The following is a 15,766-nucleotide window of genomic DNA, read 5'->3' as shown; positions in this document are numbered from 1 at the left end:
ATTACTGTTAGTAGCTGTAATTGTGGCTGCAGTTGGAAGCTGGCTTAACTCTGGCTGAATACAGAGCTACTGCAATCACTTTTTAAAACTCTGTCCTTCCCTAGTAGGCTACTTGAGCATTACTATAATGCTTGCTCTAGTAAAGGGTTATTTCACCAATTGTAAGCTTTTATTTTGCATTTGTTTTTCAACGCAAAATATTCTTTACAGTCTTTGCTATTGCTATTGGTGTGGCTGTATTTAGGAGGTAGAGCAGGTTATCTACTAATCAGAAGGTTGGTGGTTTGATCATTGGCTGCTCCAGTCTACCTGCCGAAGTGTCCCAAAGCAAAATACTGAACCCCAAAGCGCTCTCTGCTGTGTCCATTGGAGTGTGACTGCTCTACTTGGGTGTAGAAACAAGGGCTTGTACAAAGGTGTGTGAATGGGTGAATAATATAAATCACAAATTCTCACTTTGGACAAAGTTAACCCAGATATTTTTTATGCTTTATACTGGTCTGCTTTATTTCACTAAAAGCCTTTGTGTGAACATGAGCACGATATAGAGGGATTATGTAATCCTAGATTTTGTAACATTGGACAGGGTGGCTGTAAAGCAGGTAGTAAAGCTATCTGTGTGCCCATATGGAAATTGCATCTTTACTGGTTCACTACCTGCTTAGATGTGTGTAACGTTTTTTTTAAATGTATTTATTTCTACTTTTATTTTGCGACCGTTTCTCTATCACAGACATAGCATAGCTTTATTGTTTTTTCTTGTTGTATTTATATATACTATGTTAAAGCAGTGAAGACAAGCTAATCTATCTCCCAAAAGGGGTATTCAGATAAAATGTTATACTGTTCAACCCTGGCTAATAATAAATTCAGAGGAAGTACAGAAATTCAAAAAACAGGAAAAGAAACTGAAGGAGAAGGAGAAGAATGTGGGGAATTTCTGATTAAGAAATATTAAAATACACCTCACCTGTTTCTAGACAAGATGTGTCCTGATAAGAGTCTCGTCTAACCAAAGGGTCCAAGGTGTCATAGTCCACTGTCACAGAGCGTCCATTGTGCCACAGCTCTCTGCCTGCACATGACAAACAGCGCTGGTCAGGAGTCAGTGAAACAACAACAAGACACACAAACTCAAACACTGGTGTTAGGGCAAATCCCCAACAGCCGATCCTGCAGCAAATCTGATTCAAATATTGCTGTGAGCCTTATTTTGGGTTTGACTCTGATTTCTATCAGCTCATTAAGATCTGTGTGTCTGGATGTGTGTGTTTGTGAGTCCGGCTGTATGTGTTTCCTGTGTGCACAGTATCTACAATCTGAATTCCTGTCAGATGTGTGTGTGTGTGTGTGTGTGTGTGTGTGTGTGTGTGTGTGTGTGTGTGTGTGTGTGTGTGTGTGTGTGATAACTCTGTGTATTGCTTCCTGTTGAGAGGAAAGGAGTGTGACTACAGTTGATGATGGCCAGTTTGGCCGGTGTGGTGTCCTACACTGCCCCCACCTGGCTGACCGATCATTTCATTGACAGGCAATGTGTCAGAGTGTGTTATTCTTCAGTTTGACTCCTGTCTTGTCTGCTTGAATTAAAGACACATTGAAGCCTGGTGCAGCCTTTTAATCCAAATAATATGAATATAGTCTTGCTGCATCAATTAGAGAGGCTACATGTTTGGATTTTTCAAGGTTTTTCACCAAACAAGAAAATAAAAGTCAGAATATCTGAGGGGTATCGCAGAGAGACAAAAACAGTTCATACTCACATTCACTCCTATGGCCAATTTAAAATAATCAATTGACCTAACCGCCCTACATAAAAGTCAGTATAAGATATTGTATAAAATCTTTATTCCTCAACACAGTCTGAACTCCCTTAGGCAAGCTTTGGTATAATTTCGTTAAGTAGTCTTCTGAAGTAGTTCTCCGGGCATCTTGAAGGGCATTACTAAGCTCTTCTTTGGATCTTGGGTTCACTTTCAAGTGATAATGTTGAGGTCCAGGCTCTGGGAAGGCCAATCTATGACCGACAGTGTTGCATTGGGTGATTTTCTATCTAGGTATGCTTTTACTGCACTGGCAATGTGTTTGGGGTCACTGTCATGAACCTGAATTCCAAAAGGACCTGTAGCCACTTATTTTCACTTAAAATTAATAGAAAAGTGGCCAAAATCCAAAGAAAAGTTGGAGAGCTATTACTGAAAACCATTTTAAAACTTAGAACAAAGTCCAAATGTTGCCATTAGGTTGCTGACTGACCAGTCTGTAAGCCAAGCTGACTGAAGTTAAGTTGTGATAGACATATTTCAGTGCTTAAAGATGGGTGTGATAAGTGACATTTTGGGGCATATCATTGCTGGTATGATTGCCATAGAAACACCCCCCAAAAAGATCTAGCATAGTTTTTATTAGCCATTAGCATGAGCAAAGCTAGCAATCCTTTACTAACTGTACAGCACAGCACAGAGCTCATTTTCTTTTTCATTTCCTCTTGGAACATATTTATAATGTGATTTGACTCGCTAACTGCAGCTCTGGAGCAAATGACTAAACATAGTTTGTTTGGCTGGCAGCGCTGATGCTTGAAAAACTGAAAATGAAAACTCTAAAAGGTTATCTATATGTCATCAAGGGCTACACAACAATCAAACAAATTATAAGTAGGCATGTTGTATAGCTGGTTGCAATACTTGTCTAAGTGTCTTGTTTTATCATCACCATTGGATTTCATCTTATGTGTCAAATTGTGAGACTTTGCAGGAACGCTTGGAAGTATACATTTAATGTAGTCCTTATGCTAGAGTTTAAGTTGTTTAAGTTGTTCCCTCAGTGCTTTTTCTGTGTGGGCCTTCAGGTTATTCAATCTATAAAGTTCTTGTCTCTGTCTATCTCTATTTCACTTCCTCTTTTATTTAGGTAGTCTTCTGTCTTGCATTTTTTGCTTCTTTTGCATCACTGTCTTGATTAATTTCAACCCTGCCTGGTTCCTTTAATTGTGTATTTATAGCCAATTTCTGTTGTTCTTTTTCAGATCATCTGTTAAGCTCTCCTCATCTGCTCCCTGTTCTCTGCAGAATTTTGGATTTTGACTTTTCCCTCTGTGGACATTTGCTTTACTGCATTACAGACTTAATTAAAGGTTAGCTTTTGGTTTAATCTGCTGGTTACCGCATTACCACATTTGCATTCTTCTGATTCCACACTTCATGACAGCTCACAAACACATATACAAAAGCAAAGCGCTGTTACACAACAAAATGCACAATCAATACAAAGATTACTCATTTTTAGTAATTTAAACATTAAAAATGTAATAATACAGAGTTACTCTCTAACTTAACATGGAAACTCTCATCAATATGTTCTTTGTAAATTTCCACTATTTTATTACTTTTATTGGTAATATATGAAAAAAGCATATCATAGTAGAGTATATGTTTCTTTTTTTTTCTTTTTTTTTTGGATTATCAGTTTAATTCAAGTGTTAAGCTGTATGCTGACCCCAGACAAGCACCTATCACCAAAACTCAAACAGGTAACAGGTAGCAGTAGGACTTTGTTGCTACCATTTCCAGTACAGTCGCTGTGAGGATGGCTGTGAAGTGCTCTTTGTGCTGCTTTTCAACTTTGCTGTTGGGGTTTGTGTTGATATAGAAACACTAAAAGAAAGACCTTGTGCGTCCTCATCCTCAGGATAGAGATTTGTGTCAGTGTGTGGGACTCTAGCATAACTTTTGTACTGTTAACTAATAATTATACAACAGTGCATTTCATGTCCTGTTACAGAGTAACACTAAAGTAGTGTAAGAAATGACTTTCTCCAGGAAGTAACTGAATAATTTAACACATAATTACACATTAGTTAGTAATAATTAGTAAATAATTATTACTACAATAATAACTAATGTGTAATGTGCACTTATTTGGAGTAATGACTCCAAGACTGATTAAAGAACACTGACTCTGGATCTGGCATTAACAATCTAATCTAATCTTTTCTGTATCTTATTGTGTTATTACTGATTTAAAGAGTAGCAAGACAAATTTTCTCATAGCTAGTGCAGTGACATGCAGTGTGTTCTGTGACCTGAATTATAAATGCCTGTAATAAAGGCTGCAATCAAATACTATTTAAAAAAAAAAAAAACTTCCTCTGTTTCTGTAAGACACCAAATATTTCATCTCACTTTCTCCATCACTAGGCCAGTGAGATTTAAAAGACTGCAGCAAACAGTGAACAAGGAGCTGGTGATGCTAATGTTATTGGTGCTGTTCCAGAATTGTTCAACTCCAAATTTGGAGTGGGGATGAGTTGCAAAGTTGCTTAAAGGCACACAGAAACTGTGGGCAAGCTAAAGTGATATAGCATTTATTTATTTGTGAAATCCATTGCAAGGGTACAAGCTGAGCCAAAAGTATATATATTTTTTTAAAAAAAGGGAAATGTGGTTTGACAATTAAATCAGTGCAGGTGAGCTTGACTTGACTTGATCTAACAGTATGCTTGACTTCTAGGAATCTGTGTATGAGTAATGCTTTCATATGAGTAATTTCTCTGCCTCCTGACATCTGACCCACGTTAAACTCATGGACTGAACATACACACACCCATAACCACCTACACACACACACAATGGACAACTGTACCCTCAAACACACAATAATAACATGGACTGAACCACCACTCACAACCACTAGCACTTTATATAGCCTCTGTAGAAATTATCCACATATCTCACTTATCTTAACTGCACTACTGTATAGTTCTGTGTAAATAATCATTCTGTACATACGATAATTTTTAATCCTACAACTGTTTATAACTTGCATAGTTCACATTTCTGTATAACTGTATATCTCAGATTTCTGTATAGTTTTTTATTTCATATTTATATCCTGTTCATAGCCTGTACATAGCTTGTACTCACTACAGCCTGTACATACTTATAGTTATAGAATATTCATAACATACTTCATACCGTGTACATTATAACATACCATAATAGACCCATTTCTGTAATATACTTACATATCTATATTATTGCTAATATATATTGTAATATATCTATATCATGGCTAAAGCACTTCTGGATGGATGCAAACTGCATTTCGTTGCCCTGTACCTGTGCATGTGCAATGACAATAAAGTTGAATTCTATTCTATTCTATTCTTTCTACCCTGACACTAATACCCATGTGCGGTACTGACCCACTATGTCTATGCTCTTCTAGGGCAACTGTCATGCAGCATTAACTTGGCACTAGTACATTCGTGAGTCAGATCAAGTCTTATATGAAGAAGAAATCTTTTGCTTGAGACCTGCAAATACATTTCTTTTAAGATACAGTACAATGTATCTTGGTATATAGTATTGCTTTATATTTTCCTTCCAAGGAGCCAAAGTGCTCTAGAGCAATAGTTTTCCAGGCATCTGAAAGCCTTAGAACGTTTTATGAAGAAAGTCTGACTCATTGGTGGAGGCTCTGTCATGGTTTGGAGCTGCATTTCAGCCAGTGGTGTTGAAGATTCTGACAACACCGATGGAAATATGAAAACAGAAAAGCACCAGCTGTTTTTGATCAACCATCCAGTATCATCTGAAAAGCATCTGATTGGCAACAGCTTAGTTTTTCAGCACAACAATGATCCCAAACACACTGCCAGTGGAGTAAAAGCATACCTGGATAGAAAAACTGAATATTCTCAGTCATGAACTGGCCTCCCCAGGCTGGCCTCCCCACACTGCTTCGATAATGTACTTCCACATTATCGAAGCAGTGGTGGCTCATCTCGACAGAGAACAGAAGCCAGCCAACATTCAAAGAAGAGCTTTGAATGTCCTTGAAGAGGATAACTATTCCTGGAGACTACTTAAGAAATTACACCCAAGAGCCTAAGAGAGCTCAGGCTGCGTTGACGAATAAGCTGTCATAGCAAATATTGATTTTCAAGCTTATTAGAGTTGCACAAACTCAGTTTTTTCCTTATATCTTGTATTTCCATACTTGTGCAAATATTTCAATAAAGTGCTGAATCTTTTTTCTATTTTGTAAAAAAATATAAAGAAATGAGGAGTGGGTCAGGAGTTTTGAACAGTACTGTAGTTATTCTACAAATGGCAGCTGCCAAACGATCTGCTTTTAATGAGTGGTGGAGTATATAAAAATGTTTTATGTTTCTAAACAGGATCAAAAGACTTTAGCTGGCTCAATGAGAATTCTTAATATCCACCAGAAACTGCAACACCTGCATCATATTTTAACCAAAATTATGATTATTCATATACAAGCTTTACTGAAGAACACATCAAAGGAAAGTTTTTTGTGAGAGACAGCCTACCTGCAATTTTTTCAGGACTTTCAGAGAATAGCAGCTCTACTTTTCCATCTTCTGGGAATCGGGCATCTGGAATGTTAAGGGAGAGATCAGAGAGCTGGACAGTTAATTTGGCATTCTGTGCATATTTCCATGTGTCCTTCACACCTGCGGAGCTGATATGGTTCCAGGGTTAGTTCAGGTAGATGGAGAGCAGACTGGCTGATAGATTTATCAGTTACTGATTAAGCTTGATAGTGGTGCGGCACTAAGACTGCACCTGGCAGTGTGTAGGCTGAGGTAGCAGGTCATAAATACCTTCTCTGGCACAGTCAAGGTCCACCTTTGAGAAAGTGAGGGCGTGTCCAGATATGAGGCCCGTGTGAAACTGGAGCCGGAAGACAACCTGACGACTGGCTGACCGGCTGTTTTTGTCATAACAAACCACCTACAAACACACAGTGAGACGATAATAAAAACAAATAAAAAATAAAACATGACTGTTCATTTTTTTGTAAAGAGTTTTTTACAAGTTACATTTAAAATTTAGGCAGATTAAAACAAAGATAGGTTTGGGTCTGGCATTAGACAGAATGGTCAATTCTGTTTAACTTGTCCTGTTGGTGCTCAAGTAAAAAAATGTACACTCATGCATACATCCAGATGCACAAATAAACCATTAAAACCATATATATACATATAACTGCAAGTGTAATATTCAAATAATGCGACACAGATGTGTCCTCCAATTACAGAAATGTTTATTACTATTAGTAGTAGTAGTAATAGTGCCGGAGGGGTTAGACATGGGGCTAGATATTCAAAAATCAGTCCACAGGGGAGCATTCAATTCAGGTGAAAAGTTTTAATAAACTTTTCATTCATGAAAGTTCATATTTCTTGAAGAATGAAAAATTCTAAATCAACACATGTTCAGACATCGTTTACAAAATTAAACAATAGCTCCTTACTCTTGTGTAAACATCTGCTCATCAGTTAGCTGATAAAAATCAAAATATACAGAGTATCACAACTCACCATGATGTCCCCTTTGAGCAGCTGAGCGGGCTGAAGCACAATGTAGAGGCGATCTGTCTCAGCTGCATTAACATGGCTGAGATGAACATGAGATGCACATATTAGTACCTTATGCTTTATGTAAGAGCCACGGTTACTGTGTTTACTGTGTGTAAATTATGTATTTCTTACTAAATTGGAGACGTGCAAACAGCTTGTAGACTTTGGTAGACCCTCAAGAACAGGAAACATCCTGAGACAACATCAACAGAGATATTATAATTCAAGTTAAACAGGGTAGTTTAAGAAAACTTTGACTAAAGATAGACAGATAAAGCAAGTTCACAACAACAGTGACTCCAAGGCACTTTATATAGCAAGGTAAAGACTTAGACCGTCACTTTTCAAGCACTTCACAGTGGACAGTGGACAGCAGCAGTCTTTGGTGTACAGGCTGGGCACACAGCCTTACACTAGGAACACTCAGAGAACCCTAGGAATCCATTTACTGAATTTTTTTCATTTCCTGTTACAATAACATGCAAGGCTCACCTTGGTTTTCACTACCTTGCTGAATTTTGAAATTGTGTCATGTTATGTGTAAAGATCTGATCGAGGTGTTGAGGATCTCTAGATTAAAACAATGGGTATCTTGCTAGGCTCATAAAGGCTCAAATCACATCTCTCCTTCCTCTACATTGAAAGGAAATGTCACAAACTGCAGTTGGTGAAATAACCACTTGAGCCTCGCTCCAAAACAAAAAATCCATAGATTTTCATGTCAAAATGGCTGAAATAAACAGACTGGTATAAAAAAAGGTTTGGATTTCTATGGCTACTTTTTCACTTTCAATGTTTATTTAGCTCACCTGTTTTAATTTTAATAAGCCATAAAGTTATGCACAAGTTTACCTTGTTGAGTTATACATTCAGTTTTTTGGGGTGTGTCTTAAGTCTGTTTTTAATCAGCTAATATCTGCGTCCCATAATCTTATAGTGAACTACAAATGTGCTTTGCTAGCCCAGCTATCCCAGGTTAAATATATGGTCACAACTAATTGACAAAAAAAGAAAAAAAAAAGTAAAAAAAAATCAGGATTACATGAGCTAAAATGCCAAAGCTGTTTGTGCTGCTTACCTCCATCTGGTCTTAGTTTGGGGAGACTATAAAGAACAACACAGAGCAGGAAAGATGGAGAAGGAGACATCTTTAGTCTGCCTTTTAATATGCTGCCCAGCATCCATACATACCTGAAAAAGCAGAAAGAAAGTCTGTATCTATAACATTATTAGAAATGGAAGACAGTATAGTTAGATTTTCACTGAATTCCCTGGTTCCATTGGTTCTCAGTAGCTTTATTATGTTAACTGTTTCACAAAACGGTCAATCAGGTGATCAATGAGCATGCGATCTGAGGTCAATGGCAGATGTTTTGGTCACAGAGCAGAGGTTTAGAGTTGAACCACAGTTGAAATTTGACCTCCAGGAATCAGTCATGTAAATCTTTACCGTTTCTGTGAAGGGGTCATAAGAGCAGAGAGCGTGTCATTGTAGAACCTCCTCATGGCGAAATGGTCGAGGGAAAGGTCTGCACTGAGAGACAGACACATTTTTAGATAATGTTCTAGTGTTTCATGTTGATGTATATATATATATGTATAAGAGTGAGGTGTTCAAGTATGGAACACATGCACTGTCAACGTGTCTGAAGTTTCCTCTTTTTCTGCATGTTTTTAGTGATTTGCCTCAAATTGAACTTTCCCAACATGCCATAATAAGATGTGGCAAAACAAGGACATCATTTTAATAGTTCAGCTGTGGACCATAAAATCACACATAAGCTATAGGATGATGCGATGAAGGCTCTTGTGTTTGCTCAGAGTCGGTGTAAATGGTCAAAGGAGCTTGCAAAGAAAAGCGTCTGGACTTCTTTAAGTTACTTGAAGACGTTTCACCTCTCATCCGAGAAGCTTCTTCAGTTCTAAGGTCAAATGGTGGAGAGTCCCAGATATAAACCTAGTGGGAGTATCCCCCCACAGAGGGACAAAAGGACCCCCTGATGATCCTCTAATCGCCTGAGCCAAGGTGTGAAACTGGGTGTGGGTCCCAATCAGCCAGAGTTTCGGGTGTGTTCATTGTGAAACCTGGCCCCACCTTATCATGCGAATTCCTGAGGTCAGATGGCCCAGGATGTGAGTGCGCGTTAAGGCGTCTGGGAAGGGATCTCAAAACTGGATTATAGATGGCAGAGAGTTGGTGTCGTAAACCCCCGCCTCTGTTCAAAGATGGTCGCTCACAGTGGACATAGATGGCTTCTTTCACTCCTCTTTCAAACCATCTGTCCTCTCTGTCCAAAATGTGAACATTGGCATCCTCGAAAGAGTGTCCTTTATCCTTAAGATGCAGATGGACTGCTGAGTCTTGTCCTGTGGAGGTGGCTCTTCTGTGTTGTGCCATGCGCTTGTGAAGTGGCTGTTTGGTCTCTCCAATGTAGAGGTCTGGGCATTCCTCGCTGCACTGTACAGCATACACCACATTGTTAAGTCTGTGTTTTGGTGTTTTGTCTTTCGGGTGAACCAGTTTTTGTCTGAGCGTGTTGCTGGGTCTGAAATGCACCGGGATGTCATGCTTGGAGAAAACTCTCCTAAGTTTTTCTGATACACCGGCTACATAGGGGATGACAATGTTGTTGCGTCTGTCCTTCTTATCCTCCCTCGCTGGTGTCTGGTCTTCTTTTTTGTGCCTCTTTGCTGACTTTAAGAACGCCCATTTAGGATAGCCGCACGTTTTGAGTGCTTCCTTTACATGTGTGTGTTCCTTCTTTTTTCCTTCAGGCTTAGAGGGAACATGTTCTGCCCGGTGGTAGGGCAGAACATGTTCTTAACTTGTTACATAACTTAAAGAAGTCCAGACGCTTTTCTTTGCAAGCTCCTTTGACTACGATGACCTGGATGACTGAGAACCTTCACAGACAGTCGGTGTAAATGTATTCACTGGTGTCCAACAGAAACAGGATCCCTGCCCAAAAATCAAACATAATCACAGTTCAAAGTCTCTACTGTCAGCCGTGCTGCCCTTTGCCTGGTGGAGACACGCAGCAGATCAGCCACTATTCCCTCTGTCTATTGTTCAGTCAGCACTCTTTGATCTGCAAACATGTCCAGCACTAAATGTCACTACTGGCGCAATACTTCACAGCTCCATTTCCTGCACTTTGATGTAATCAGAGATAACATTACCAACATGTGAAGTCCAGGGCCTGAAAGGTTTTTTGGACACAACAACATATGAAAATATTCTTTTTGCATCACTCCGAGAAGTCCATTTTATGAGAATTTAGGATGAATCCTTTGCAAAACTTCAATATCTGTATCAAAATGTAAGGTTATACTCCCAAGAAGAGAGAGGCCTGTGTTTAGGCCTGATCCCAAATTTTAAAAGACAGTTTATTGATCCAGCTATCCGTGCATAGTTTCTTGATTTATTTCAGAACATAAGATGTGAGTGAGTTCAGCAGCCAAACACCAAAATGAAACAAAAAAGTTCATACTAACACTGTTGCAGAAGGTCTCAAAAATGTTTTAAACCTGCTTAGTTTCACCCTTCTCTCTAGTTCATCCAAAAACCAACTTAAGGTTTGACCCTGGAGATGTGTAACACTTCTCTCATATAAAGCCTAGACCGGTGTTGGGCAACCAAGCCTCTGGAGAACTTCAGGACATGTTGAGGAGGTTGTTTAGCCATTTGAATCAGCTGTGTTGGATCAAGGACACATCTAAAACCTGCAGGACACCGGCCCTCGAGGCCTGGAGTTGCCCACCCCTGGCCTATTATCTTGCTGTAGGATGAACTCCTTTGAAAAACCTCGAAAACTGACAGCAGGCTACATTTTATAAACAAATATGGCCTGAACCCAGTATGATGACTAGGGTGATCTAGATCCCTTTATATTAACTCCACCCCAAGGAGACTAGTGTAAGATGAGACCTAAGCCATGTGATATTGCTTTGTTTTACATAATGGCAGTGCAGTTATTTAGTCCCTATGCACAACCAATATCCAGCACAGCAGAAACTTTCCCTGCTGTTTAAAAAGTCAGTGTTACCTGGCTGAGATGGAGGTGAAGTGAATGTAGGATGCCACCAAAACTCCAAGTCGACCTTTTCCTCCCTGTTAGGAACAGTCAAAAGATCAGGATAAATAAAGTTTAGGTGCTTACGTACATCGCACAAATGCCTTTAGAGAACATGCCAGTGTCTGTGACTACAGTGATGTTTACCCTGCAGTGTAACACGAGGACATGCTTTAGATGGGCGTTCAGCCAGTTCTCTATCGCTGTGCACACACCGATGATCTGATCCAGGCTGGGAGCCAAGAGATCCACCCATCCCGTGTCCAAAACCTGACGGAAAAAGCCCCACTTGCGCTATAGTACCTGCTTACAGTTTTACATTGTGACATTTAAACTGAGTGCATTAGAACTACCTTGTGGTTGATTCTGCTCACAGTGTCATGCTTCCGGGAGAGGTTGATGAGCTGACAAAAGGGTTGTTTGCATGAGATAAAATAAATAAATCACTTCTGCTGGTTGCATACAAGATTTTTCTGTGGTTTAACATTCATTAACTAACATTTAACCTTACAGTTACCTGAATGTTTGCATCTAGGTATGAGGAACATGATGATTAGGGAAGCAAGGTCAAGTAAGGAACTTTTATAATATTTATCCTAATATAGAGCTATATGTAACTTATAAAACATATCCAGTCATTCAAGGACAGAAAACAAAGACTTCCAAACATAAGACAAATTATACTACAACGAAAGGAAGAGTGTAATGAGAAAAATGATAAACTAAATAAAATGTTTTAAGTTTCTCATAGTATGCATTTGATTTGTGTTATGTGGTTGTTTTGATGCTTTCCATATTGTTTTGGAATAAAGAAATTAGTAAAACAACTGAATGTATGAATGGGAAGCTTCATAATTGTTTAAATTAGATTTTTTTTTTTTTTATAAAAGCAGGCCACTGTCTCTCAAATCTCTGAATCAGTTTGGTTTGCTTTTCAATTACCTTTAAAAATAAAATTTCTCTAGCTATCTTTATCTCATCTACTTGTCTCACCATGTAGTTTTGTCCATGCTTGGACTGCAGCATGGGAATAATCTCCCATAGGTTCTGCAGATAGATCTCCTCTGGACACCCGGGAGGGGAGTATATGGTGATGATACGTTCAGTGATGTAGGTCAGATCCATTCTATGTGCTTCCTCCATAGTTGGTTTCAGTCACACAGGTGCCTGCAAAGACCCAAGTAGTGATACGGGGGGTGAAAAAAAGAATAGCTGAAGAAAATTTAGAGAAGTGAGACTTGCTTGTGTCACATCGGCTGCACTTCTGCATTTCAGCTTACACAGCATGGGACTGAGTTCAAATGCGATCAGTCTTACAAAGCCTTTTTACATGATGTGTTGCTAAAACAAAGCGAGGTCATGGACAACCAAAAGCTTAGTCACCGGAAGCCTTACTGATCTTGCAACCACAGAAGAGTTAACAATGAGCCACAAACACCAAATCTTAACCTCATTACTCATCAGCACTAAACCTGAAAACACTGATTCTGACAAGACATGGAAAATATGGCTGAGCTGTTTTCAGTCTCATGACTGGAACAGCTTGACAAAGGTCTTTTTTTAAGTTTTAAGCATTACTGGCCCTATATTTCGAAAAAAGAAAAGTCATATCAGCAGGAACTTTTTGACTAGCTATGCTACTTTGTTTTCTGTTCCGTTATTTAGCTGACAAAATCAGTCATTTCACTCAGTTTCTCTTTAAAATAGGAACAAGTGGGTACTAAAAATGATAATTCTAGAAAGACAGTAGCACCTCTTAGAGTTTTTAAACATGTTGATATCAATTTCAAGTGTATAAATAAATGTTTTGAAACTGATGCGATTTACTACTAAAAATGCTTTTAGCTAACTAACACTTCACTATGTGGACAGCAACTAATATTCATACTATATTACACATGTAACATTAGTATAAAATGTAGAAGTAGCTTTCCTTAATAACATGCTTTAGATATTTACTTTTGACACCATTTTTAGACCATATATGATGTTAACAACTCAGCAAGTCACATATCAAAATTCTGTCACATTAATGCAAATATTGTAATAAGTTATAGAATTCTTCATAACTTAAAGTTATTGACAGTGATACAGTGGATAAGTGGATATAACCTGTAGTTACAAAAAGGCAGCTTCCATCTTCTATGACCTCAGTAAATATTTTAAGTTTATGGGTTTTGCTGTTACTTTCAGGTCAAAGAGAGAACATTATGTCAATTTTCATGAATTTCCAAGAATTTCAGAGAAGAATCATCCTTGACATGCTCAACCAATGAATGTGCCGTTTCATAGTAAGAACTCATCACCCCTCGTTTACAAGTTTGAAATTGCTCAATTCAAGGCTTTAAAATGGATCTTCCCAAACCACAGAGTCATGTCACAGGCGCCATGTTGATCTTATTTATCTTAGGAACACAAGCTGTCTAGAAGTCCAACAGCGACAAAAAAGGCTACTATCTTGTCATATTTACAATTCAGTAACTATTAGATAGTGATACTAGGTTGGGTTCACTAAATGTAGACATGGCGAGGTGAACTGTAGCCTGACATTTACTAGGAATAGATGGCTAATTTTGCTAGTTAGTAGCCTAATGCTAATTATGTTATGTCGTTATTTTGTTTATAACAGTGCTGCAGCTGACACAACAAAACAAAAATGTGCAGCGAACAGGACAATACCAAAAAATATATATAAAAACATGTTAAAAGCAATAGCAGAGAGGTATCGTTTGACTGTTGGTTTAAAGTGTAAAATAAGATGTTTATATATATATATATATATATATATATATATATATATATATATATACATATATATATATATATATATATATATATATATATATATATACATATATATAATATGTTTATTGTCAGTTGTGAAAGTGTGAAAAGTTAAGCTGAAAAGCTGCACATACAAAATTATATTAAAATTAGAACAAAGAAATAAAAGGTCTACCCTTTAAAATCCATTGGATAGTCTATAGGATAATCTAGCCTTCCGTTCAAAAAATTTTTTTTTATGTTTCTCCACACAATATAATTTGAGATCCGAAACAATGTGATTTCTTTGCCCATTATTAAATCTGGATAAGTCTGTGTTTTCAGAGGGGTTATATGAGTATATGGAGCATGGAAATTACATTCATGCCCATGTATATCTACAGGAGTGATACCCACACACAGTAGAAGAGAAATTAGTGTGACAAGAGCAGTGGTTGACCTGCTTTTATCTTGACCATGTGACCACAGCAAAGTAAACAGAGACTGGCATTTTCATTGAAACAACATACAGGAATAATCTACTGCAGCAGCAGCCTGTGTCATTAAAGGAACTACAATTTTTAAATTTAGCTGCCAAAAATTAAGCTCTAGGTTATGTTGTGTGTCCAAGAACTGAGTCAAAAAAAAAAAGTCTTCAGGACGTTTTGGAGAATGATACAGTTTTTTTTTATTATGTTGTCTCCAATTTTGAGTGTAGTAAGCAAAAAAGACTGGCAAAGGACCAGGATTTGTAAATCACAAGCTGCTCAAGACTGAACCTGAGAATCTACGGTTCTTCAACAATGAAAGAAATGAATATGCTAGGATAGCTGACAGCTTTACTGTAGCCTCTAAAGACTAAATGGCAGCAGAGAGATGCAAAATAAGTGCAAACAGACATGAACAAATTGCAAAGAGATGCAAAATGAGCTGACATTGATGCAAAATTACTCCAAAGAGACACAAAACCACTTAAGAGAAGCAATAGGCTGCTACAGCCTATCTCAGGTACCACAGGCCAACAGGTGGGGTACACCCTGGACAGACCACTAGCCTGTTACTGGGCCAACACCTAGAGACAGACGACTTTTTTTCTTCTTTCATTCACGCCTGTGGGAAATTTAGAGTCACCAAATAATGTAACCACACTAACTCCATGTCTTTCTACTGTGGGTGGAAGCCAGAGTACCAAAAACCAAGGGGAGAAGATGCAAAAACATAAAGACAGACTAAGAACAACACAAAGACAAAAAAAGGACTAAAAAGAGATAACTAATGCTTAAAATGAGATACAAATCAGATAGAGTTACAAAATTACTATAAATAGATAAAAAAAAAAAAAAAAAACCTACTCAGCCATAAAGGTAACCAAGAATCATTAAACTACTGCAAACTACTACACACACCAAAAAGACTGCGGGGCTGGGGTGGAGGGGGGGCTTTTACACATCTGTGCTCAGGGACCCGTTGGCCTCAGAATACACGCATACATATACAGCGTGGTGGTTTAAATCTTAACTGTCTGTGAACTGGACTTGTTGCA

At 38.2% G+C, this 15,766-nt stretch overlaps 1 protein-coding gene across 5 annotated transcripts in view; it reads right to left on the bottom strand.

Moving 5' to 3' along the window:
• LOC146369749 (tensin-3-like) overlaps positions 1-15,766 on the bottom strand; it is a 55,076-nt gene that overhangs the window by 36,651 nt on the left and 2,659 nt on the right. For 2 of the 5 annotated variants that reach the window (XM_084911180.1, XM_084911182.1), the window contains exons 2-12: positions 12,454-12,627; positions 11,814-11,864; positions 11,608-11,730; positions 11,434-11,498; positions 8,838-8,921; positions 8,466-8,578; positions 7,520-7,580; positions 7,349-7,424; positions 6,629-6,758; positions 6,335-6,400; positions 971-1,075 (exon numbers count right to left, since the gene is read on the bottom strand). In XM_084911180.1, the coding sequence (XP_084767306.1) occupies positions 971-1,075; positions 6,335-6,400; positions 6,629-6,758; positions 7,349-7,424; positions 7,520-7,580; positions 8,466-8,578; positions 8,838-8,921; positions 11,434-11,498; positions 11,608-11,730; positions 11,814-11,864; positions 12,454-12,603 (1,024 nt within the window). In that variant the 5' untranslated portion in view covers positions 12,604-12,627. Of the gene's footprint in view, positions 1-970; positions 1,076-6,334; positions 6,401-6,628; positions 6,759-7,348; positions 7,425-7,519; positions 7,581-8,465; positions 8,579-8,837; positions 8,922-11,433; positions 11,499-11,607; positions 11,731-11,813; positions 11,865-12,453; positions 12,628-15,766 lie in introns of those variants that run through there. The other 3 variants (XM_084911183.1, XM_084911184.1, XM_084911185.1) reach the window with 3 other exon arrangements.

Source organism: Perissodus microlepis, chromosome 17 (genome assembly GCF_051167445.1).
Source record: "Perissodus microlepis isolate ML-2025 ecotype Zambia chromosome 17, ASM5116744v1, whole genome shotgun sequence".
In the NCBI taxonomy this organism is placed as follows: Eukaryota; Metazoa; Chordata; class Actinopteri; order Cichliformes; family Cichlidae; genus Perissodus; species Perissodus microlepis.
Note: the sequence above shows the minus strand (reverse complement) of the source record. Positions and strands in the feature narration are given on the sequence as shown.